The sequence below is a fragment of the Chiloscyllium plagiosum genome, chromosome 14 (genome assembly GCF_004010195.1).
Source record: "Chiloscyllium plagiosum isolate BGI_BamShark_2017 chromosome 14, ASM401019v2, whole genome shotgun sequence".
Taxonomy (NCBI): Eukaryota; Metazoa; Chordata; class Chondrichthyes; order Orectolobiformes; family Hemiscylliidae; genus Chiloscyllium; species Chiloscyllium plagiosum.
The window spans coordinates 9362304-9387597 of NC_057723.1; the positions used below are offsets into that span (position 1 = coordinate 9362304).

Here is a 25294-nt window from a genome sequence, read left to right on the forward strand (position 1 = left end):
CATTTACCCCTTACCTAACACTATGGCCAATTCACTTGACCTGCACAGCTTTGGACTGTGGGAGGAAACCAGAGTTCCACGCTGTAATGTAATCTAATCTAAATCTATTTTGCCTTACATTATATTTATTTTACCTAATATTTCACACATTCTTCTTTTTTAACTAGAATATCTGCAATATCCTTCTTCTTTGTGATACTAATGAATACTAAGTAGAAGTTGCCTGAAGAATGGTGCAAGGCAATGTGTGAGAGCAGAACTGGGAAAGGGAAATAAACAGCTTTAAACTGTTAAAAATGTATTTGCTTGTCGTACACCACATAAACACAGCCAAACAGAGAGACAAACAAATCTTTTCATCAGAAGAAAACCAAATTCAGGAAGAGAACAATTTATGCAGCGATAAAAAAGGAGGGTGCTGATTGGATGGACTATGGTTAGCATGGAGTTGAAGCAGAAACTATTAATCTTAGTTAACTATCTTTGTAAACTATTCCAAGGAGTAACAGTTTGGTCAAACAAGCATTTTAAAGGAGAGAGACGGGTGGAGAGATTCATAAAGAAAATTCCAGGGGTTAGGGTGAAAGCAGCAGACACCAAAATTGCAGTGATTCAAAACTGGGGATGTAATGAAAAGGGTAAAGAAATGGAAAGGGGACAAGATAATGAAGGATTTGAAAAAAAGTGACAAGAATATTGAAGAAAGAAAGCAGATACTGATTTACCTCATTCTCTGTACATTTGGAGTTTTGCAGCTCTTCCTTGATGGAACGTCGCCTCGATGGTGTTCGTTGTAGGAAGTCAGAGATTCTCTGCACCAGAAAATCCCTGTCCTTTAGGTTAGCAAAAAGGAAAGTCATTTTGTTCTTGGTACTGATGGACAAAGGACTGGGTAAAACACTGGAGCTATCTGCTTTCTCCACAATAGTCACCTAACAAAACACACAAAATAAAAAATCATCTTGTACTCATCATAAGATCAAGACTTGGACACATTAAAATTGAGTACAACTTGGAGTGTAAAGTTTTTAATTCACTCAGCATTTTACCTCATTAAACTGTCAGTATCATCAAAACTTCCCTCGCCCCACAGAGAAGATTCCCAGCATGTTCTAGTTTCTGAATACATTAAGTGGTGTCATTGTTGTACTTCCTTATCGTACCATCTACAATGTCTTTGGCTTTGGTTTAACAAAATGATGATCAGAACCCCACACAAGCGTTGGTCTACCATTTAATACAAATTCAAATTGGATTGTTCTGGAAATAAACTCAGTTCTCAACTTTTTTAAAAAAATGATCTTGGTAATCTGTGATGTTAAGTTTTAAATGAGGTGTATCTGTACTCCCAAATTCTTCTTTTCCACTTCCATATTTAGACAATTATCTCAGCCATGTGTGATTTTCCTCCCCTTTCTAAATTACCTTGACTGAAACTCATTTTATGTTTATTTCACAAAATAATACAGAAATTAGATGACAGTGTGCACCTGAAGGTGGGAAAATAACCAGTGCCGGGTCACCTAGAGAGCAAGTGCCTATCTCACCTCACGTAGCGGTATAATTAGATTGCAGACATCCTCCTCTTTACTTGCAAAGCAGATATAATTGTTGGAGACGAACATCTGTCCCATGATGTGCATTTTATTGAAGGGAGTCCAGAGAGTGCATTCTGTGTGACCATCTAATCTCTCATCTTTTGGGAGCTGAAACATGGATCTATATCGTTCACTCTTGGCCCGAGCATCTAGGTCCCTACAGGTAAAGGGGAGAATCAGAGAAAAGGAGAATTTAAAAAAAAACCTTCTGAAGAGGTGACTGAAAAATGAAAGACTAGGAAAATGGCAAGTTGAAAAGTTGCTTATCAGTCTGTATTATAACTTAACACCCTGAACTCTACTTCTGTTTCAAAGCCCAAAACTCATCATGTCTATATTAAAACCAACTTACACCATTAAAGGAAAAATAAATTGCATTTGTACCTTTCACCACCTCATGATGTCTTTTAGAGATAATGACATACCTGCTGAAGTGTGGTCATTGTCATGCAGGAAGCTCAGTATCCAACTCGCACACAGCAAACTTTCAATGTGATAAATCAGCAGATGAAAATCTATTTATTTTAGCTAAAGGATGAATATTTGACCAGGCACTTTCCCCTGCTCCTCCTCAAAACAGCAGGAATTCCTTTTTTTACATCCACCTGAGGGAGCAGGCAGGTTAATGCTTCATTTGAAAGTCACCACTTCCAGTGCTTCCCCAGCGATGTTCTGGGATTGTCAGCGATGATCAATGTTATACAAATGATTGAGAGCTTGAACCCACAAAAAGTCACTTTTGAATTGTATGACTCCAACATTAAGAATATGAACAATGGCTCTTCTCACTTTCTTCAGGTCAGAGGGATGGCTATGGGTGTGCACACTGGCTCCAATTGTGCCTGTCTCTTTGTGGGGTACGTGGAACATTCCTTATTCCAGTCCTATTCCAGCCTCCACCCACAACTCTTTCTATGGTATATTGATGATATCATCAGTGTTGCTTCCCTCTCTCATCTGGAATTGGAAAAGTTTATTAAATTCACTTGGAATTTTCACCCCACTCCCACCTTCACCTGGTCCATCTCAGACTCCTCCCTTCCTCGACACTGTTTCCATTTCTGGGGATAGACTGGCCACCAACATCCACTGGCCCACCGACTCCCACAGTTACCTAGACTATACATCCTCATAACTCTGGTTCTTGTAAAGATTCACCCAATTCCTCCGATCCTTCGCATCTGTTCTGATGATGGCGAAAGTGAGGACTGCAGATGCTGGAGATTAGAGCCGAGTGTGTGGTATTGGAAAAGCACAGCAGGTCAGGCAGCATCCGAGGCAGCAGAGTTGATGTTTTGGGCAAAAGCCCTTCATCAAGAATGAGGCTTTGAGCCGAGAGGGTGGTGAGATAAATGGGAGGGGAGTGGGGCTGGGGGGACGGTAGCTGAGAGTGCTTTAGGTCGATGGAGGTGGGGGTAATGGTGATAGACTGGAGAGGAGGGTGGGGCAGACAGGTGGGAAAGAAGATGGACAGGTAGGACTGGTCATGAGGGTGGTGTCGAGGTGGAAGGTTTGATCTGGAATAAGGTGGTTACTGGTCGTCCAGTTCAGATCCAAATTGTGATGGTCTGAATGTAGTCCGGAGTCTATGTGAAATCAGTCGATTCTGTAGGCAGGAAGGAGATGTGGCTGTGCTGTTCTGTTCAGTATTTTATCCCAGATCCAACCTTCCAGCTCAGCACTGCCCTCATGACCTGTCCATCTTCCTTCCCACCTATCCGCTCCACCCTCCTCTCTGACCTATCACCTTTACCCCCACCTTCATCTACATATTGCACTCTCAGCTCCCTTCCCCCAGCCCCACTCCCCCCTTCCCATTTATTCATCAGACCCTCGGCCCTCAGCCTCATTCCTGATGAAGGACTCTTGCCCGAAATGTCGACTCTCCTGCTCTGCGGATGCTGCCTGACCTGCTGTGCTTTTCCAGCACCACACTCTCAACTCTGTTCTGACGATCTCAACTTCGGGGACTTCCAAAATGTCCACCTTCTTCCTCAACCGAGGAGTCCCCAGCAGCATAGTTTACAGGGGGCCTCAGCTGAGTCCGACCCGTCTCTCACACTTCAGCCCTCATGCCTCTCTTCCCTTCTACAACAGCGAGAGGATTGTCCTCATCTACCATCCTCCAGCATGCACATCCAAAGAATCACTAGCCATGATTTCTGTCACCTCCATCAGGATGTCACCACCAGTCACATATTCTCCTCCCCTCCCTGGTCAGCCTTCCACAGGGACCGTTCCCTCTGGATCATCCTGGTACACTTGTCCTTCGCTCCCAACACCCCCCAACAGCACCTTCCCCTGCAACCACAAAAGTGTAACACTTGCCCATTTACCTCCTCCCTCCTCAGCATTCAAGGGCTCAAACACACCTTCCAGGTGAAGCAGCATGTTACCTGCACTTCACACAATCTAGTCAAACGCATTCGCTGCTCACCATGTGGTCTCCTCTACATCGGAGAAATGAAGCGTAGACTGGGTGACTGCTTCACAGGACATCTACATTCTGCCCGCAAGAAAGACCCTGAGCTTCCAGTTGCCTACCACTTTAACACCCCACCCTGCTCCCTGGCCAACATCTCTGTCTCAGGCTTGCTGCAGTGCTCCAGCAAAGCTCAGCGCAAGCTGGAAGAACAGCACCTCATTTTCCGCTTGGGGACCTGACAGACTTGATATCGAGTTCAACAGTATTAAGGCTTGAGGCACTACTCCCTCCATGTCCCTATCCCAACCCCTACACACCATGCCTTGTTATCACATAGCCTGCTCTTACACACAACCCAATGTTAGCCTCGAATTGTTAATTAATAACTATTCATTTTCCCAGCCTTATCTACTCCTTTGTTTGTCTAAGTGATCTTCTCTCTGTTTGGGCTCCATCCCCACCTCTCGTTTACTCCTTACTCCCTCCCCCCACCCTATCTTCTACATATAAACCAACATTTTCCTAGCTACCATCAGTGCTGAGGAAGGATCACTCGACCCGAAACGTTAACACCGATTTCTCTCCATAGATGCTGCCAGACTTGCTGAGCCTTTCTAACAATTTCTGTTTTTGTTTCTGATTTCCAGCATCCGCAGTTCTTTCGGTTTTTACGAAGACTTTGCCCCCTTCTCCCACAAGAAGAAATAGTTTCTCCAGGTTGTGCCATGATTGGTACCCTCCAGGAGTGAAGGAAACAGGAATGGTAACAGCATCATTAGAACATTCGCAACTCCAAGTGACAGAACATCCGAGGCTCAAGGTGCTCTTCCACTTCCCCAGGAAGGGAGAGGAGAGAAGGCATGAAATATTGACAAAAAGAAATGAGACAACCAAAAAATATTTTGAAGATGAGACCAAAGAGCCAGTGACCATATATTCAGATAACCACATGACTGAGACAGGTTTTGTATACAAACATTACTTTGAAAGACAGTGACTGATGTTATTTAGACAAAAGTGTCAAACCTTTTGTACACAGCCACAGAGGTGATGGATCAGTTTAATTATTTGGGTCTGCAGGTTGAGGAGCCCTAAAACACTAAGGTAAAGTTCCCTCACTGCTCCAAAAAAGTTGAGCGTTCTCCAACATTTCAGTTCTGACAGTAACAACCTCATGAAAGCTATCAGCTGAGCTAATGGAGTTGTTAACCTAAAAGCTGCAAACTCAGCTCAGATTAGACTGAAGTTGTTATTTCATCAGAGACGGACAGTGAGAAATATTATCACCTCCACCACGAGCACTCAGCTATGGGCTGGCTGCGGTCACCAAACCACATCAAAAGCACCAAAGAATAAAGAGAACTATAAACAAACCGTTTAAGCATCGAGACATTTTTGAGCGACTTCTTGAGCTTGGGCAGACACTTGTCTTCGGAGAAGCCCTCATTGTCTAGCAGTTGCCTCATAGCTATGTTGGCCAGTTGCTCCATTAGCTTGAAGGTCTCATTGATGTTGAGGAACATGGAGAGGTAATGTTCCCGGTCTCTAGTGCTCACCTTGATGCATTCAGGGAAGAGAAGGGTGGCATTCTTTTCCAGCTGGGTCACATCAACCCAGCGGATTACCAACTTCACTGGAACAAGAGGAGCAGATTCGTTAGTCAAAATAATTCCTTGTTACTCGATCAATATCTCAACCCTGATTAATATCTCAATCTTCACCACTGCACAACCTTGTAAAGCTGTATCCAAAAAGGACAAGCACAAAGAAATGCTGGAGAAACTCAGCAGGGGGTCTGGCAGCATCTGTGGAGTGAGATACAAAGTTAACGTTTCTGAACTGCAAAAGTGAGCACTTGAGGATTCAAATTTGGGATCCTAGCAGTTGTCAGAAACAACAAATGTTTGTAGGCTTTTTATTAACAACAAAATGGCTTTTCAATTTAAAATAACGCAACAAAATGGCTGCAAATTATGATTTGACTTTTTGAACCTGTACTGCTGCTTTGTAGAATTAGCTGAAATAGAAGATAAAGCAAACGATGGAGTTTTCATAAAATGAATACTGACACATTAATTGGCCATTCAAACTAACCTTGAACTCCTAGCATAAGATGATGATTTACGTAAAACAAGAACCCTTTCCCAGGAAATATCATTGGATTAGCCTGCTGTCAATCATGTCACCATATTACATTTGATTGGACTTTTCTTGTAATTAAGGCTGTATTGCCTTTCAAAAGACATATAAAAATGTTTAATGCTCAATGTTAATTGTGCAATTTCACCACGGAGCACAGAAGCTTTAACCTCTGTGTTGCTGGACAGATTTGCGCCAGGCTGCCTTACTTTATTAAACTGATAACCTTGCTTTGTACAGACCACATTCCGTTGATTCTTTTGTCCAATCTCGAAGCCGAGGGGTCCCGTTTGGGATCCAGATCTTCACACTCCCCGTATGACTTTCGTAAATCCAACTCCTCCTCCAGTGCAACTGGAAAGTAGAGCTGTTCAGAGTAACTCCAGGTGTGGTCTCACCAAGGTGCTGGATTTACCACAATAATACAGTAAGTGCTAACCTCTGAAGAAGAGTCAAACGAGCTTGAAACATTAACTCTATTCGTCTCTTCATAAATGCTGCCAGATCTGCAGTGTGTAGGAGCAGTGTGGTTGTAGGGGCACTGTGAGAGTGCAGGAGCACTATGGGTGTAGGGGCATTTTCTGTGTTTCAAGACTGTACAGTAGTGAACACTGACCTCACGAACGTTCAATATGAATTTAACTGAACTAGCCTGCTGTTCAATTCCATCCCTCTAGAATACAACCCCAGTGCTTTGCTTTGTGACTGTGTCATCGTGCACCTGGCACTCACCCGGACTGAAAGGACAATTACGGAATTTCTCACCTTCCTTTCCCAGCAGAAAGGAGTAGAAGCAAAGGTGATTGACACTGAGGTAAATCCATCCCTGACGGGGTACTCTGCCTTTCCAATAACTACATGAGTAGTAGTTCACCAACTTCTCCACCTCTGGCATTCCGAACAGCTTCCGCATTTTCAGTTCCGCCTCCTTGAACTTTCCGGAATCCTCGTCCTCCTTCGCCTCTTTGTTTTTGTTTTCCTCAGCGAGGATACCCTGCAATTAGTTGAGAAGATTATGGGAAGATCTAATCAAGGCAGCGCAGATGGTGCAAGAATTAGATGGGGTGGACAGAGAGAAACTCTTCCCTTCAGCGGTGGTGCTGGTGCTGGTGCTGTTGGTCTGGGAAAAACTGTAAAACAGAATGAGGGGGCATGACCTTACAATCAGGGCTAGACCAGTCAGGGTGAGGTTGTGGCTGAAAGCATCTCTTCCACAAAAGGAGAGTGAATATCTGCAACATCCTTACAAAACAAAACCGTTGATATTGGGAGAGAAGCAGATAAAAGTATCAAAACGAAGATGACTATTTTAATACTGCAGAGATCGTAATGGAATCAAGATGGATAAATTAATTCCGGATACAAGTTAGCCATGATTTCACACGTACAGCCCAATGGCCTTTCCTGCTCTTACAACAATGAACATTAATCTTGCTGCTCACCAGTGCAACGAGGAGGAGTTCAGGCTTAAACTCCCTCACTGAAGAACCCAAGCTCAATTTCAACTCTGTTTGTGTGAAGACTGAGCAAAGCACACAACAAATACAGCTCCTAAAAAGCCTCTATACAGTGGATGCTGTAAATCTGAAACAAACAGAACGCTGGAAAAACTCAGCAGGTTTGACAGCATTTGGGGAGAAGAGTCATACCAGACTCAAAAATGGTTCTCTCCACAAATGCTGACAGACTTGCTGAGTTTCTCCAGCATTCTCTGTCTTTTTTAAATACAGATCTGAGGCAATTATTCTCTCAGGGACCTACAGATATTCCTGTCCTGCCCGGGCACTTAAAGCATCCAAACATAAGGAGGCCATTCAGTCCCTATAGCTGCTTCTATAACTAAATCAGATCATGGCTGATCTGCAGCTCATTCTTCTTTACCAATGTTTGCCCCTTATCACTGAATATACTTAATCAATTAAAATCTGAACAATAATAAGAAAACGCAGTCTGCATACAAACCGTGCAGAATGCTATTTGGCTCATCACGTCTCTCTGCTGGCTCTCAATGTCCTGTCCAATTAGTCCACTTTTTGTTCAGCATTTCTTTTCCAGCATTTATTCAATTCTCTTTTCAAAGTTACAACTGAACCCACTTCCATCACCACCTCAGCAACAAATTTCAGATCACAACAACCCCAGCTTGCTCCTGACAGGGACAAAACCAGAAATTGCTGTAAATGCTCATCAGGTCTGGCAGCACCTGTGGAGAGAAATCAGAGTTAACGTTTCGTGTCAGAACATAACTGAGGAAGGGTCACTGAACCCGAAACATTAAGTCTGATTTCTCTCCCACAGATGCTGCCAGACCGGCTGAGCTTTTCCAGCAATTTCTGTTTTTGCTTCTGATTTACAGCATTCACAGTTCTTACGGTTTCATTTTGCTCATGATAGGAACTTGCACCAGTCTCAGCAATTTAACTCTGCACTCAAATCGTTCCGATTTCTCCCGATCTCTGCAGAACCCTGCACACCCCCAATCCTGGCCTCTTGCGCATTTTCGAGTTTTCGTCACCCAAGCAGAGACGGCTTTGTTTACAGCAGCAGATCTAGAATTTTCTCTGCGATCTATCATATTCTGCTTTCTGAAAGACACTCCCCAAAAATCTACCTCACTGGCCAGGCTTTTGGTCACCTGACATAACATCACCGGAAGGGTGGTCCAAAAGTGTGGCGCGAGAAAGGCACAGCAGGTCAGGCAGCATCCAAGGAGCAGGAGAGTTGACATTTCAGGCACAAGTCCTTCATAACTACAGCCATGTCTCCTTCCTGAGCACCTGCCTATGCAACCAACCTATCCCACATGGACTCAAGACTACATTCAGACCATCATAATTTGGGCCTGACCAGGAAATAAAGCTCTATCACCTGATGTGGCTCATCATCAAATTTGTTTGATGTGATTCCTGTGAGGTGCCTTGGGACTTTTTTAATAAAGCAGTAAAGGTGCTGCATAAATCTAAGTTGTTGTTGTTGAGTTCATAATGTAACCAGAGGACATTCCATGACACCCCAGCTGCATTACTGAAATTATGCTTTTAGCAGCTGAGTGATAAGGGTCGAGTTTAGTATCAGCATGTAGTTGGATTCCCAAATACATTTTTCAAAAATTCTTTAATGGAGTGTGATCAGTATTTGTTGCTCATCCCTAATTACCCTTGAACTGAGGGGCTTCCCAAGCCATTTCATAGGGCAGGTAAGAGTTAACCACACTCCCATGTAGGCCTTAACAATAGCAGATTTCCCTCCCTAAATGCCATTAATGCAACAGATACATTTTTGTGCCACCTGACAATAGTTTCATGGTCACCTTAATTGTAACTAGCCTTCAACTCCATACTTTTTCTGAAGAAATTGATAGAACCGCAGGAGGATTATAGTACAAAGAGAGACCTTTACCAGCTGAGAAAAAAACTGAACTGAAATTAAATTCCACATGGATCCGAATCCATGTGTCCAGATCATTAGCACGGGCGTCTGAATCTCTAGTCCGGTGACATTACCATTATGCCACCATCCCACCTTCACAAGAAAGTACATTTTATTCAAAGTGCAATTGGAAGGGGGCCAGCAGGGGGCCAAACTGCTGGCCAGCGCCCAGAATTTACATCACTCATTTTGCCACTAACCTGAACTTTCCCCTTGACAAAGGTCGTCACGTCATCTTCATTCTCAAAGACCGATAGCGTCTGCAGGAGATTGAGCTCCAGCCATTCCCAGTGTCCTGTGATCTCCTTCCTCGAGGTACCTAAACCATTGGGTAACACACACAAGAAAACATACAAATCATCGCCCTGGATACAGAACCGAAACTAATACAAGATTATTTACAGGTCACATGAGATGATTTTACATTTATTTTAAAATGTCACAGAGTTGAGCTATGATGATCTGGATTGCTCTGCCTGAAGGGATAATGGAAACAGATTCAACATAAATTCTCTAAAGGGAACTGGATAAATACTTGCAGTGGGAAATTCTGTATGACTATGGGGAAAGAGCGCAGAGGTGTGGGATTGATTCGACAGTTCTTTCAAACAGTCGGCATGCATATGGCAAACCAAATGGCCTCCTACATCAGTGCTCCTCAAACCAACATTTTGATGTTGCAACAATTGACAATAGTTAGCTGAGACAGCTAACGGGCTCCAACCAAAGTTAACCCCTGCACAGCCCCTTCAAATTCTAATAATAATGGACGTGGTCTAACTGGCCAATCCTCAAGGCCCAACTCCTTCCCTGACAAACCCAAGCAAAAGGCAGGTGCCCTTCACTCAAACTCTCCACAGTGTGACAGCTTCAAAATCCATATTCCCAGCCTCACAGGACACCATCATCACAAACTTAGTCCTTCAATACACTGGTGTGCTGTGTCCAGTTCTGGTCTCCCTGTTATAGGAGGCGTATTACTAAACTGGACAGAGTTCAGAAGAGATTTACCAGGAATGGAGGAGAGGCTGCACAGGCTGGGACTTTTTTCACTGGAGCTTAGGTGGTTTATAAAATCATGAGGGGTATAAATAAGGTGAGTGGCAGGTGTTTTTTTCCCTAGGGTGGAGGATTTCAAGACTGGGGGCATATTTTTAAGGAGAGAGGAAAAGATTTTAAAAATGACACAGGGCAATCTTTTTTTAAACACAGATGGTGGTTGTGTGGAATAAACTTCCACAGGAATTGGTGGATGCAGGTACAGTTATGTTTAAAAGGCATTTGGATAAGTCCATAAATAGGAAAGGTTTGGAGGGATATGGACCAAACGCAGATGTAGTTTAGTTTGGGATTATGGTCAGCATGGACTAGTTGGACCCAATGGTCTGTCCACAAGATGGAGGACTCTATATCTCTCAATTCTGGGGGTCACAGCAACTGACAAGTACCAAGAAGGGATCAGCGTAAGAAAAACATTTGGGAAGCAATGGACCATGTAGTGCAATTCTATGACTGAGGAAGATTACACCAGGGTGGGTAGATGGTGGGTGCCGGATAGACATGGGAAAGAAAGGAATAAACTGGAGTTGAGTACATAACCAAATCCAACCATGATCTTATTCAGAGGCAGGGCAGGGTTGAGGGGCTGAATGGCCTCATGCTGCTTCTTTGTTCCCATACAGGATCCTGCTTTTTGTTATTTTCACAGGGTGCCCACTCATTCTTGTTGCTTACCACATGCAATGTTCCAGTACACCTGGGAGTCCTGAGTCTGATGGAGAATTCTATACGGAGCGACACGTGCACTCGAGTCCAAAACAACATCCAGCGTGCCCACCAGCAGCCCTGTCCAACAGAGAAAGCAGGGGTAAATAATCTAACATAGTCAGCAACCACAACTCACATCAACAAGAGTCAGAGTGCTGGTAGTGGACCACAAAGCAATCATTTAACATAACCAGGAAAGAGTAATAACTGTTGGTCTTGCCAGCAAAACCCATAATTCACCAAAGGCTGCAGGTTCAAATCCCATCCAGAAACTGGAGCACACAATTTAAAAGGTGACACTTTAAGCACAATTCCTTATAACTTTCTCACCAGCTAGGTGGGCATCTGAGGCATGTGATTGGCAGGAACTTCCAGGACCAGACATCACTGCCAGAGTTGGCATGCTGGCACCCATTACTACGTGCATGTGAGTGCATCACCACAACACAGCAAAAGCAATTGATTGCATCCAGCCTTCTGAAGAATCAGAATAGCAGTAATTGCAACTGAATATCTTACTTTAGTTCAGTTTGTTCCATTAAAGAAGAACATCAAGGGTAGAGATCCAAAACTGCTGCATCACCTCTGAACACCTACACTTAGACTTCTAGACCAGGATGGACCCTGACATTCACGGGACCTTTTTTCTTAGAATACAGCAAACCAAGGCAAGATTCAATAGAGGTCTTTAAGATTACCAAAGGGTTTGATAAATTAGATGTGGAGAAGAAGATTCCATTTGCAGATAGAAACCAGAACTCTTTACATAGTGAGTAGTGAAAATATGGGGCTCACTCCTAAAGGAGTCCTCGTGAAGAACAGTGTAGGTACACACAAGGTAAATAGGCTGGAGAATTCGGCAATGCTGCATAACGGCTATTAATAAAGCCGAGAACACTATATGCTTCACTTAGTGCTCTCCTGATCTATCCTGCTATTTCAATGACCTGCGCACATTTACATCCAGGTCCCTCTGCTCCTGCATCCCCTTAGAAATGGACCCCTATTTTGTATTGTCTGTCAAAATTCTTCCAACAAAAATGCGTCACCTCACATTTCTCTGCAATGAAACTCATCTGGTACCTAATTGGTAATACTGTAGCAAATGGATTTCGAGGCACTTTGCTCTGAAAAGGAGAGAACAGAATACTCACTCCATAGTCAACAGTCTGAGAGTCACCACTGATCAGAAATTTACTCAAACCAGCCATACAATTATGATGGCTACAAAAGCAGATCAGAGGCTAGGAACATTCTCATAAGTATCTTGTCTTCCAACTCTGCAGTGTCTGTCTACCATCTACAAAGGCTCAAGTGTGTTGGAATACATTCTACAGTCCATAACACTCAATACCATCCAAGACAAAGCAGTCTGCTGAATTGGTGCCACCTCCACCCAACTTTAACTGTCACTCCCTCCACAACTGACATATAGTGGCATCAGTGTGTACTATCCACAAGATACATTGCCATAATTTCCCAAGGTTATTTTAACTGCAACTCCCCAATTCATTACCGCTTGTATGTAAAAGCACAACAACAGCAAATACACGAGATCACCGTCAGCACCTGCAAGCCCCCCTCAAAACCAAACACCAGCCTAATTTGGAAATGCATAAATATTCCACTGCTGTCACTGAGTCTAAATCCCAGAACACCCTCCCTAAGTCACTGTGGGTGTAACTACATCACATGGACTGCAGCAGTTCAAGGAAATGGCTCACCATTACCCCTTCTCATGGGTACTTAGGGATAGAATCATAGAATTCCTACAGAGCGAAAACAGGCCCTTTGGCCCAACAAGTCCACACCGACCCACCGAAGAGTAACCCACCCAGACCCATTCCCTTACTACTCTACATTTACCCCTGATTAATGCACCCGACCTACACATCCCTGAACATTATGGGCAATTTAGCACGGCCAATTCACCTGACCTGCACATCTTTGGATTGTGGGAGGAATCCCGGAGCACCCAGAGGAAACCCACGCAGATGGGCAACTAATTTCAGCCCAGTCAACAACACTCATTAATGAGTATGATAAAAAAATAATAGACTATAGCACCTAGAGCACAGAATGATGAATTATTGATGTCATGCAGTCTATACTCCTGACAATACCAGGCGCACTGCCTTCGCCCTATAACACATTTTTGAATAACCAACCGCAATAACTATGGTCTATTTTACAGGAGGGTTGGTTATGGAATCAATAGGGGAACTGTAGAATAAATAACATTGCATCCTTGCTGGTGGAAACCCAGGCAGAGGCAACGATGCACTGAATAACATATCCCTGAGAAAGGATCTCACTGTGAAAAACACTTTTTAGATTGCTGCAAGTATAAGAGGAGTGTATCCTGTCTTCTTCAACTTTCCAGTATTTCCAAATATTGTGCTTTGTTTTTACTAATTTTCATCATTCACACATTTCTCCATGGAACTACCTCTCCTCCTCAGTCTTGCTGACTCTATCCCCTCCCGTGCTCCCACCCAATCCCCACACCTTCCCTCAAACCACCATCCTTGTTCATTACCCTTTCTCTCATGAACAATGTCAGCTTCTGGTGAGGAACTTCCAACATTCACAGGATGGGTTGGCGAATGGCTGATTCACTGCAGGGTGAGTCACTGGCTAATTTGCACAGGTTGTTTACAAACAAGTTCCAAATCCCCATCTGGCCACTCACTGGTTTGCCAGTGTTGTTTTCACAACTCCCTCCCTCTGAGAGGATTTGTTTCCACAGCACCTAACAGTATTTTGCCCCAGTGATCATCTTGATAGCGAGTACATCATGGCTATTCCATCGTGGGAGGCATCACAATCAAACTTTCTTATCCCTCATTTGTGGGATGTGGGCATCGCTGGCTGACCAGCATTTATTATTCATCCCTAGTTGCCATTGGAAGTCCAAATCATTGATTATACAAGGCACTACTTGGGGTCAGACCTGGAATACCGTGAGCAGTTTTGGCCACTTTACCTCAAGAAAGATATACTGGCATTGGACAAAGTCAGAGAAGATTCACTAGTTTAATTTGTGGTACTGACAGGTTTTCTTATGAAGAGAGGTTCAGTAGACTGGTCCTGTACTCACCACAGTTTAGAAGAATGAGAGGAGTCCTTACTGAACCTTATTTCATTCTTAGAGGACATGACTGTTGATGTGGGAGCTTATTACCCCTTGTGGAAGAGTCAAAGACTTAAGGGCTCAGTTTCAGAGTAAGGGGTTGCCCATTTAAGAAAGAGATGAGGGGGATTTCCTCTGAGACAGTTTTGAGTCTGTGAGATTCTTTACTGCAGACAGCTACCGAGGCTGGATCAGAAGGTATATTTTTGCTTATTCCCTCGTGGGACGTGGGCATTGCTGGCTGGTCAGCATCTAGAGCACAGAATGATGAATTATTGATGTCATGCAGTCTATACTCCTGACAATACCAGGCGCACTGCCTTCGCCCTATAACACATTTTTGAATAACCAACCTCAATAACTATGGTCTATTTTAGAGGAAGGTTGGTGGGCGGCACGGTGGGCGGCACGGTGGCACAGTGGTTAGCACTGCTGCCTCGCAGTGCCAGAGACCCGGGTTCAATTCCCGCCTCAGGTGACTGACTGTGTGGAGTTTGCACGTTCTCCCCGTGTCTGTGTGGGTTTCCTCCGGGGGCTCCGGTTTCCTCCCACAGTCCAAAGATGTGCAAGTCAGGTGAATTGGCCATGCTAAATTGCCCGTAGTGTTAGGTAAAGGGGTAAATGTAGGGGTATGGGTGGGTTACGCTTCGGCGGGTCGGTGTAGACTTGTTGGGCCGAAGGGCCTGTTTCCACACTGTAAGTAATCTAATCTAATCTAATCTAATCTAAAAAAAATCTAGTTATCCTTGAGAAGGTGGTGGTGAGCTGCCTTCTTGAACCACTGCAGTCCATGCACTGTGGGTTAAACCCACAATGCCCTTACCGAGGGAATTCCAGAATTTTGACCCAGCAATATTGCCAAGACAGGATGGTGAGCAGTTTGGAGGGGAACTTGCAGGTGGTATTGTTCCCATGTATCTTCTGCCCTTGTCCTTCTAGAAAGAAATGGTTGTGGATTTGGAGGTGCTGTCTAAGGTGAAATTGGTGAATTTCTGCAGTGTATCTTGTAGATAGCAGACTGCTACCACAGAGATAAGTGATGGAGGGGCTGGACACTTGTTAATGCGGTGCCAATTAAGTGAGCTGCTTTGTATTGGATTATGTCAAGTTTCTGGTGGAGAGAGTATTCCATCAGACTTCTACCTAGTGCCTTATAAATGGTGGACAGCCTATGGGAGTCAAGAGGTAGGTTACTTGCTGCAGTATTCCCAGCCTCTGACTTGCTCTTGTAGCCACTGTATTAATGTGGCGAATCCAGCTGAATTTCTGGTCATGGTAACCCTATAATGTTAACAGCAGGTGATTGAGTGATGGTAACGGCGTTGAATGTCAAGGGGCAGTGGCTAGATTGTCTCTTATTGGTGATGGTCATAGCTTGGTTTTTGTGTTGCACACATGTTACTTGCCACTTGTCATCCAAGCCTGGATACTGTCCAGATCCTGTTGCATTTGAACATGGACATTGTTTCAGTATCTGAGGAGTTGTGAATGGTGCCAACCTCGTGTACTTGTCAGTGAACATCTCTAGTGATGGAGAGAAGATCATTGACAGAACAGCTGAAAATGGTTGGACCTAGGACACTACCCTGAGGAACTCCTGCAGAGATGCCCTGGAGCTGAGAGACAGACAGAGGACTCTGATTTAAGATGTATGACAAAATAAAAGGATCACAAGAAAATCTCATTTTCAACAATGAGTAAGGGAATCAAAGGTTACTGGAAAACGCAGGAAAATGGAGTTGAGGATTATTAGGTCAGACAGAATCTCACTCAATGGGAGAGCCGAGTTGATGGGGTGAAAGGCTTACTTCAGTTCCTACATTTTTAAAAACATATTTCCCTGTCCATCTGCATGCACGGGACTGCAGAGACACCCATGCACTTTCTCCTCCCAGGAGAATGAATACATAAACCAAAAATGGGGAAGACATAAGAGACAACTTTCACAATGAGCAGATTACTACGTAAATAAAAAAATACAATGTGGACTTACTGGAAGGAAATCATTCAGACTTTCAACACTTCTCCAGTGACCCATGATCTGAAAATCCACTACTGGAACATATCGTGACAGTGAGAGCATTCATTCCACTTTTATGAAAACTGCAGATTTTTTCAAACACCAAAAGAAGGAAGATCTTTCATTTCTATAGCACCTTTCACAGCTTCAGGCAGCCACAATGCAGCCAATGAATCATATTTGAAATGTTGTCACTGAAAATTTAGAAGCTAATTTTCATGTAGCAAGGTCCCACAACAAGAAAAAAAATAAAGAGAGATAAATTATCAGATCATTGAAATAGGAGTGTGGCAGCATGTGTACAAAAGCAGTTGAGTGACAGGAAACGTTTATTAGACTGAACGTAAACTGGAGGGTGCCCAGGAGTCAATATTAAGAGCGCTGCATCTCATGATATGCTAAGTAACCTGAACCTGGATGAACAGAACTCAAAAATTTCAAAATTTTCAGTGAACATAAAAGTTGTAATTATTGTGAACAGTGAGGAGATTGGTAAGGATTCAAGAGGGACTAGACAGGCAGATGAAATTGAATGCAGGGGAGTTGAAAGATCCTAATTCCTGTAATAGCAGGACCAACGTATGAAGATAGAGTGGATCAGTTTGGGCAATAGTCACTGGAGCTTAGAGAAATGAGGAGTGAATCATAGAAACCTACAAAATTCATATATCACTTGCCAGTATACATGTGGGAAGGATGTTCCCAATGACTGGGGAGCCCAGACCACACAGTAATAGTCTAAGGTTATAGGGTAGGCCATTTAGGCCTCAAGTAGGAGAAGTTTCTTCACCCGGAGTCGGTGGAATTCTCTGCCACAGAAAGCAGTTGAGGCCAAAGCATTGAATGTTTTCAAGGAGAGGTTAGATAGAGTTAAATGGATCAAATGGTATGGGGAGAAAGTAGGGACAGGGGACTGATTTGAACTGAATGACTGAGTGGGCTCAAAGGGTCAAATGGCCAATTTCTGCTCCTATTATTGGTCTTTGAGAAGAATGAGAAATAGCACTACATAATAAAAAGTATTAATCTAAATCCATCACCGTGGGGTGGCACAGTGGCTAGCACTACTGCCACACAGCGACAGGGACCCAGGTTTGATTCCAGCCTCAGGCAATTGTCTGCATGGAGTTTGCACATTCTCCCCGTGTCTGCGTGGGTTTCCTCCAGGTGCTCTGGTTTCCTCCCACAGTCCAAAGATATACAGATCAGGTGAATTGCCCATGCTAAATTGCCCGTAGTGTTAGGTGCATTAGTAGGGGAATGGGTCTGGATGGGTTACTCTTTGGATTTCCAAGGATGAGAGGCTTCAGTTACTCATACAGATTAGAGAATCTGAGGCTGTTCTCCTGAGACAAGTATGAGAGGAGATTCAATGGAGGTTGTCAAGATCATACAGGGTCAGGACAAAGTAAATAAACAGAAACTGTCCCCTTTGGATGAAGATTAGCGGACACTGATTTAAGATGAATGGGAAAATAAAAGAATCACAAGAAAAACTCACTTTCACCCAAACAGTGGGTATAATCTGAAAGACAACCCCTGTAAAAGTACTGCTGCTAGATTCAAATGTGACCTTCCAAAAATAATTGGATAATTATCTGAAGAGGAAAGGAAAGGGTGACAGAGAAAAGGGGAGTCAGGTTAGCCGAGTCTCTCTGGCAGAAAGCGGACTTGAAAACAAACCGCATGACAAAATTGGAATTGCTGGAAAAGCTCAGCAGGTCTGAGGTCCTTCCTCAGTTAAAGTCACTTGAACTGAAACATTAAGTCTGATTTCTCTCTACAGATGCTGTCAGACCTGCAGAGCTTTTCCAGTCATTTCTATTTTTATCACTCATTTACAGCATCTGCACTCTTTCAGGTTTTAACAAACTGTGTGATCTCCTTCATTTTAAAAAAATTAACCTATTTTTCTAATCAACCTGTTTAGAGACATTATTACACACTTCTGGAGCAAGTGGGGCCTGACCCTTGGCCTCTCAGTCCAAGAGTGAGTACACTACCACTGTACCATCAAAGGGCCTAAAATATTCCTGGCTGTGGTGGGATGACTGTTCCATGGGAACGCCTTTGGCCTCAATGGAAAGTGGTCACAGGATCTTTTACATCCACCGTGCTCAGTTCAACATTTTATCTGAAAGACAGCACTTCAAACCATGCAGCACTCCCTCATTACAAGCCCTCTTGAAAGCAATGCTCATTCAGTATTCAGCATACACCCAGTACTAGTTTTGAGGGTGTGTGTGGTGGGGAAGAGGAGGACAACCACCGAAGGAGCGTCGCTCCGAAAGCTAGTGCTTCCAATTAAACCTGTTGGAATAACCTGGCGTTGTGTGATTTTTTATTTCACTTAGTACTGGTATGTCAGCCTGGATTGGATCTCAAGTCAAGGAAACAGTACTACACAGGGATCTAAAACTGGCCTGTGCCAAGGCATCATGTGCAGGTCCTCAAAAAAGGGAGCTTTGTTCTCCCACTGGTGGGTAAGTTGTAAATCGTTGATTAAACCGCTACATGAATCAGAAGGGTCCAGGGTAGAAGTTGGAAGTAGGGTGGGGTGTGGGAGGAGATGAAATCAATGTTCAAACTCCAAACCCCTCTCACACATACAGTGGGGTTGGGGAACTGTAGACATGATGAGGGAAGGACCCGGTGGACAGGGGCACTGGTCCAGACCATAGTGAAGGTAGCTGCGACGTGGCAGCAATTCATGGATAAATGTTGACCAAATGAAGAAACAAATGAAACCTTTTACAGCAAGAACGTTTTTGATGTAAAACTAACAGACAGGGGGTTGCAATGCAAACTCACCCCCTAAATGTAAGGGGCGGAAGAGTGTTTGAATTTACAAGGACTTCACAATTGTTTCCAAAGTACTACAATACTTGCGAAACACCTCAAACTCTGAAGGTAAGGTTACAAAACGCAACATTAAAAAGAATACATTGTATCAGAATTGAGCCAGCGCCCGCCTCCCGTCGCCGCTCCCATTGGCCGGCCTCGCGACACCCGGGACTGTGATTGGCCGGCGGGTGCTGTCAATCGAGGCGGAGTGTTACCGCGCGGATACATTGCTCACCGGTCAGTCCTCCGCCACGGCCGTGACCCTTCCGCCGCTGCAGCACGAAGAAAGGGTTTGCCCGCTCTGTCACCCAGAGCGCGTTGGCCAGCAGCACCTCCTCGGGGCTCAGCCACATACTGCCCGAAGCTGGGCTGGGCTGGGCTGGGCTGGGCAGAGGGCACCGCAAAGCCGGAGGCACCCGACCGCCCGTCTCCCACTCCCCGGCCGCAGCGAGTAAGGCGGGGACTCCACACTGCGCATGACACAGAGAACCCAGCCCTCTTCCACGCTTCATTCATCACCCAAGTAGCAAATATCTTTATGTTGATAGATTTGTTTTTAATATGAAGACTTTTGGCCTATTTCTGTTTCTGTGGCCGACGTAAGGAAATCAGGCGATCTGGGGACAAAGCAGTTGAGGCTTACCAGCTCAGCCATGAGTGACGGAAGGGACTGGCTGGGATGAATGGGGTGGTTGATGAAGGGCAGTGAAAATATACTGTCTAAAAGAACTTCTGGCAAAACGTTTGATATTGTATCTCTGCCTTTTCCAGAAGATTAAGTCACACAGAATCTTTGGCAAATTGGATACAATATTGACCTAGTCTTAGGAGACAGAGGGAAAGTGTAGAGAGACATTTTTGCGATTGGAGGCCTGTGCCCAGTGGTATTTAATAAGGATCAGTGCTGAGACCTTTGTTGTTTATAATATATATATATATATATATAGGCTTGGATGGTCTGATTAGTAAGTTTGCAAGTGACATGAAAATTGGTAGAGTTGTGGATACTGGGGAAGGTTATGAAAGGATACAAAAGAATATAGATCGGTTGGGTGGAGAAATGACAGATGGAGTTTAATCTGGATAAGTGTGAAGTGATGCATTTTGTGAAGAGAAAAGTATACAGTTAATGGCAAGACTCTCTTAGGAGCTTTGAAGTATGGAGGGATCTTAGGGTCCAAATCCATGTCTTTGACAAGGTTGCACATGGTAGACTAATTAGTAAAGTTAGATCACATGGGATTCAAGGTGACCTTGCCAATTGGATCCAAAATTGGCTTAATGGCAGGAGACAGAGTGTGATGGTGGAGGATTGTTTCTCAGACCAGAGGCCTGTTACCAACAGTATTCCACAGAGATTGGTGCTGGGTCTGCTTTTGTTTGTCATTTTTGTAAATAATTTAGGTGAGAATACTGAAGGCAATGTTAGTAAACTAGGTTGCAGATGACACCAATATTGGTGGGGTATGGCAGACAGTGAAGAAGGTTATCTAAGGTTACAAAAGAGATCTTGATCAATTGAGTTAATGGGCTGAGGAATGGGAATGAAGTTTAATTTGGATAAATGTATTTTGGTAAAATAAACAAAGGCAGGACTAGTACAATTAAAAGGAGGACCTTGGTTAGTGCTGTAGAACAGAGAGACCTAGGGGTTCAGGTACACAGTTCTTTGAAATTTGTGTCACATCTTGACAGGGTGGTTAAGAAGGTGTTGAGCATGCTTGCCTTCACTGCTCAGACCTTTGAGTAAAGGAGTTGGGACATCATGTTGCGGTCATACACAACATTGTTGAGGCCTCTTCTGCAGTACAATGTCCAGTTCTGGTCACTCTGTTGTAGGAAGGATATTATTAAGCTGGAGGGAGTTCAGAAAAGATTTATCAGGATGTTGCTGGAAATGTAAGGTCTGAGTTATTAGGAGAGGCTGGGTCTTTTCATTGGAGAGTAGGAGGTTGAGGGGTGACCTTACAAAGGTTTATAAAATCATGAGGGGTATAGATAAGGTGAATAGCAGGTGTCTTTTCCCTCTGGTGGAGGATTTCAAGCCTAATGGGCATATTTTAGGTGGAGAGGAGAGAGATTTAAAAAGTACACAAAGGTCAACTTTATTTACACAGAGCGGTTTGTATGTGGAATGAACTTCCAGAGGAAGTTGTGGATGCGGGTACAGTTTCAATGTTTAAAAGACATTTGGATAAGTTCATGAGTAAGAAATATTTGAAGGGATATGGGCTAAAAGCAGACAGGTGGGACTATTTAGTTTGGGATTATGGTCAGCATGGACTGTTTGAACCGAATGGTCTGTTTTCATGCCATATGACTCTATGATTCCATAACAGGTTATAGGTAAAACTGGGAACAGTCCAACTGGTAAACTTTGAAACATTGTTACCATTGTTCGGTAAAAAGGGAATGGAAGCTGAGAACTCCCATTGGAGAAAACAAGCTAAAAGAGAAGAGAAAAATTTTTGAGATGAGGGCTGTTAGAGTGAGATTAGTGTAGACAGGCCAGTGCAGACTTGATGGGCTAGAGGGTCTCTTCTGTGCTGTACGACTGAGTGTGTGAACATGAGATACTTTGAGGAGTAATAAGGAGTTTCTTGTCAGTGTGATAGATCTGGAGAATTCTTTACCACAGGGAACTGTAGAGGCTGGGTGGTTGAGTAAATTCGAGGCTGAGATAGACAAATTTTTAATCAGTAATGGCTTCAGCATGTCTGACCCTTGAGATGGAAGCTAAAACATCAACTAACAGGGAGTGGGTTAAATATTTATAAAAGTGGGATTTGATGTGTGTTGGGGTCAGTGGGGGTTGAGGGGATGTAGTGGATGGCTGGAACGGACAAAAGGGCAAAGAGTATAATTCCAGGGGTTAAATTGTTCCTTCACGTCCAGCAATTACACCAATTTCAATTACATTTCTACATCGATTTTGGCACAGAGCAATTTATACTTGGGTGGAACTAAGTTTAGTTTAGGACAACGTGTGCCTAGGAAGTGGACCAGCTCACAACATGATCACTTGGATTTGGTTCTGGTTGGTCTTGTAATGTTTGAAGTCAAGGTTCGATTTAGCTCTGACTAAAGTTTCTCGTTCAGAGTCATCTTCATCATATCACTGAATGAGAGCCCAAAAATACTGGTCGTGTTTAATAAATCATCAGCTGGGAAGTCCAGCCACATCCTGAGCAGTGCAGCTATATCAGGGTTAATATCACTGGATTATAGGGTTATTAATAGTTACAGGGAGGATAAATGAAGGGAATATATAACACTACTGTCCTATTAGTTATTAAGTTACCACACTAATTTCCCCTCATCATTCCTTTTTCAAAGAACCCTCTACACTTGGTGTTCCCTCTTGCTCCTACCGCTTTGCCACCATATCCCTTGTCCCCCCTGTACTTCCCTTCACTCTTGACACCTGTCTCCCCTTTTCCCAGTCTCCCTCTTCTTACCATTTTCTCTGCTTCAAATGTCTTTTCCATGCTTCAGCTTTGCTCTTTTCTCTGACCCTGGTTTCCGTCCTTCCTTTCCTCAGATTATCCCCGTTACCTAACCCTGGTTTCCCAAATTTTCCAGCTCCTGGACTGTCTCTTTCCCTTCCCCTGGTCTCCCCACTTTCTCCCTTTCCTTGGCTCTGGGCCCCCCTTTTTCCCAAAACCTCATTTGCTCTCCCCAACCTTCCCTGAACAAAGTTTAACCTACCCTCACACCCAGTTTCCACAATTTCTCCTCGTTTTTTTTTCTTTATCCTATCCCAGCTCCCCACGTTAACTTTGAATCCTTGGTCCCCACTTTCTCAATCTTGTTTTCCTCCTGTTCCCCACTCCTTGGTCTCCTCTGCATCTAGTTTCCCTGCCCCACCCTCTCATGGACAATCCCATGCTGCTTGTATTTTGTCACAAGACAGTCATTGGTTCAAAACCACAAACAAAAATACTCACCTACTAAGGAACTCTGCCAAGTTCCACAAAAGTTGTAGATATTTCATGATTATGTGGCTAGAATGTCACATACTTTTTATTTATTCATGGGATATGAGCATTGCTGACCAGGCCAGTGTTGCATACACATCCCTAACTGAGTCGTACTTAATCGTTTCAGAGGGCTGTTAAGGGTCAATCATTTTACTGTGTGCTTGGAGTTAAATTTAGGCTAGAATAGTGTATCCAAGGTTGGGTTGGATGGATTTCTGATCAACAAGAGAATTAAGAGTTGAACAGCACAGTCAGGACTCTGGTGTTGAGGCAACAATCAGATCACTTATGATCATATCAAATAGTGGAGCAATCTCAAGCAGTGTGGAGACAGTACAGAGTAGGCCCTTCAGCTCATTGAGTTGTACGCCAAAGCTATACTAAATCTATACTCATCCCATGTTCCAGGACAAGGCCCATATCCTTGAATGTTATTGACACTTCAAGCACTCGTCCAAGTACTTTTTAAAGGTTGTGAAGCTACCTGCCTCAATTCCTCTCCCAGGCAGAGCCCTGTATAAGCATGGCAGATTTCATTGCTTAGCAGATAATAATGTATCAGTAGTTAACAACCTAGAGAGCAGTGGAGGCAGAAATTGAATATGTTCAAGACGGGGTTAGATAGATTCTTGATTGAAGAAGGGATCAAAGGTTGAAAAGGGTACAAAGGGAGGCAGTAGTGTAGTGGTAATAATGCTGGACTAGTAATTCAGAACCCCAGGCTAATGTTCTGGAGGGAGGGGTTTGATGGAGAAATTTGAACTCATTAATTCTGGAATAACAAAAAGAGCTAGGTTAATGGTGACCATCTAAACATTTTCATTATTGTAAAACCCTGTATGGTTATTTAATGTCCTTTAGGGAAGGAAATCTGCTCTACTTAACTAGTTTGGCCTCCATGTGACTCCAGACCACACAAGGCAGTTGACTCTTAGATGCTCCTGGAAGTGGCCTTGCAAGCCACTCAGTCCAAGGGCAATTAGGGATAGACAATAAATGCTGGCCTAGTCAGTGATGCCTACACCCCAAACAATTTTTTTTTTACACACCCAGGAGAGTAGAGTTGAGGCTATAATCAGATCTCCAATGATTTAATCAAAACCTAGAGCAGGCTCAGAAAGCTGAATGGCTTGCTCATAATTCATATAACAATGTGTGTAGCTTTTAATTTCAGATTTATTTAATCAACTGAATTTAAAACTGCCAGTTGTGGTGTTTTGAACTCATGTCTGTAGATCATTAGTCTGGCTTTACTAGTCCAGTAACACAATCACAATGTTACCAAAACCTTATTCTTCCAGAGTTAGCAGCTTTTCTCTCCAAGTGTATCAACCAACAGGTTTATCCATTAAATCTTCAAATAAACAAAACTGATTTTGACTGGTAAGAGCATATTTGGAAAAATGTGTGGACTTCTAGCAGTTGCTAAATTCTACATTGCCAGTATTGAATTTGCGAACAAGGCTGGTAAGGATTTAAAAGGGCTGTGAATCATTTGATTGAAATCATGGTGTAAAAGTGTCGGCATTTGAATTTTTTTTGCTAAAGGTTTCCAATTTTGGTCAGAGATATTCCTAGGTATTTTAGCACTTGATAGTCTTACAGTTTCTAAAGACCTAAATGTCCAAGCACTTACCCTAACTCCAGATCACAGATGATTAAGCCTTGCACAGGTTAGCATAATTAAACATGGATAGCACTTGGAAGCTCGACCTAAATTAGTAAACACTGAATTTTCAAAAAATTCATTCATGGGAATTGAGTGTTGTTGACATAAACAGAATTATTCCCCATTGTTAGCTAAAAAGGTGGCAGTGAAGTGGAGGAACTGCAGTCTAGATTAGAACATTGTAACTTAGGCAACGAACCAGAAAATATACAGATAAACATAGATAAACAACTTTTGTAGCCGGGGTGGTAGACAAATGACTATCAATGGATTTTTTTTCTCTGACGACT

General features: G+C 43.4%; 1 protein-coding gene across 2 annotated transcripts in view; it reads right to left on the bottom strand.

Moving 5' to 3' along the window:
- The window catches only part of LOC122556467 (TBC1 domain family member 9B), a 59070-nt gene extending 39254 nt beyond the window's left edge, over window positions 1-19816 (bottom strand). For both annotated transcript variants that reach the window (XM_043703130.1, XM_043703129.1), the window contains exons 1-7: window positions 19591-19816; window positions 11326-11436; window positions 9792-9910; window positions 6928-7156; window positions 5398-5656; window positions 1548-1755; window positions 726-932 (exon numbers count right to left, since the gene is read on the bottom strand). In XM_043703130.1, the coding sequence (XP_043559065.1) occupies window positions 726-932; window positions 1548-1755; window positions 5398-5656; window positions 6928-7156; window positions 9792-9910; window positions 11326-11436; window positions 19591-19708 (1251 nt within the window). In that variant the 5' untranslated portion in view covers window positions 19709-19816. The remainder of the gene's footprint in view (window positions 1-725; window positions 933-1547; window positions 1756-5397; window positions 5657-6927; window positions 7157-9791; window positions 9911-11325; window positions 11437-19590) is intronic.
- Between the last annotated feature and the right edge of the window lie 5478 nt (window positions 19817-25294).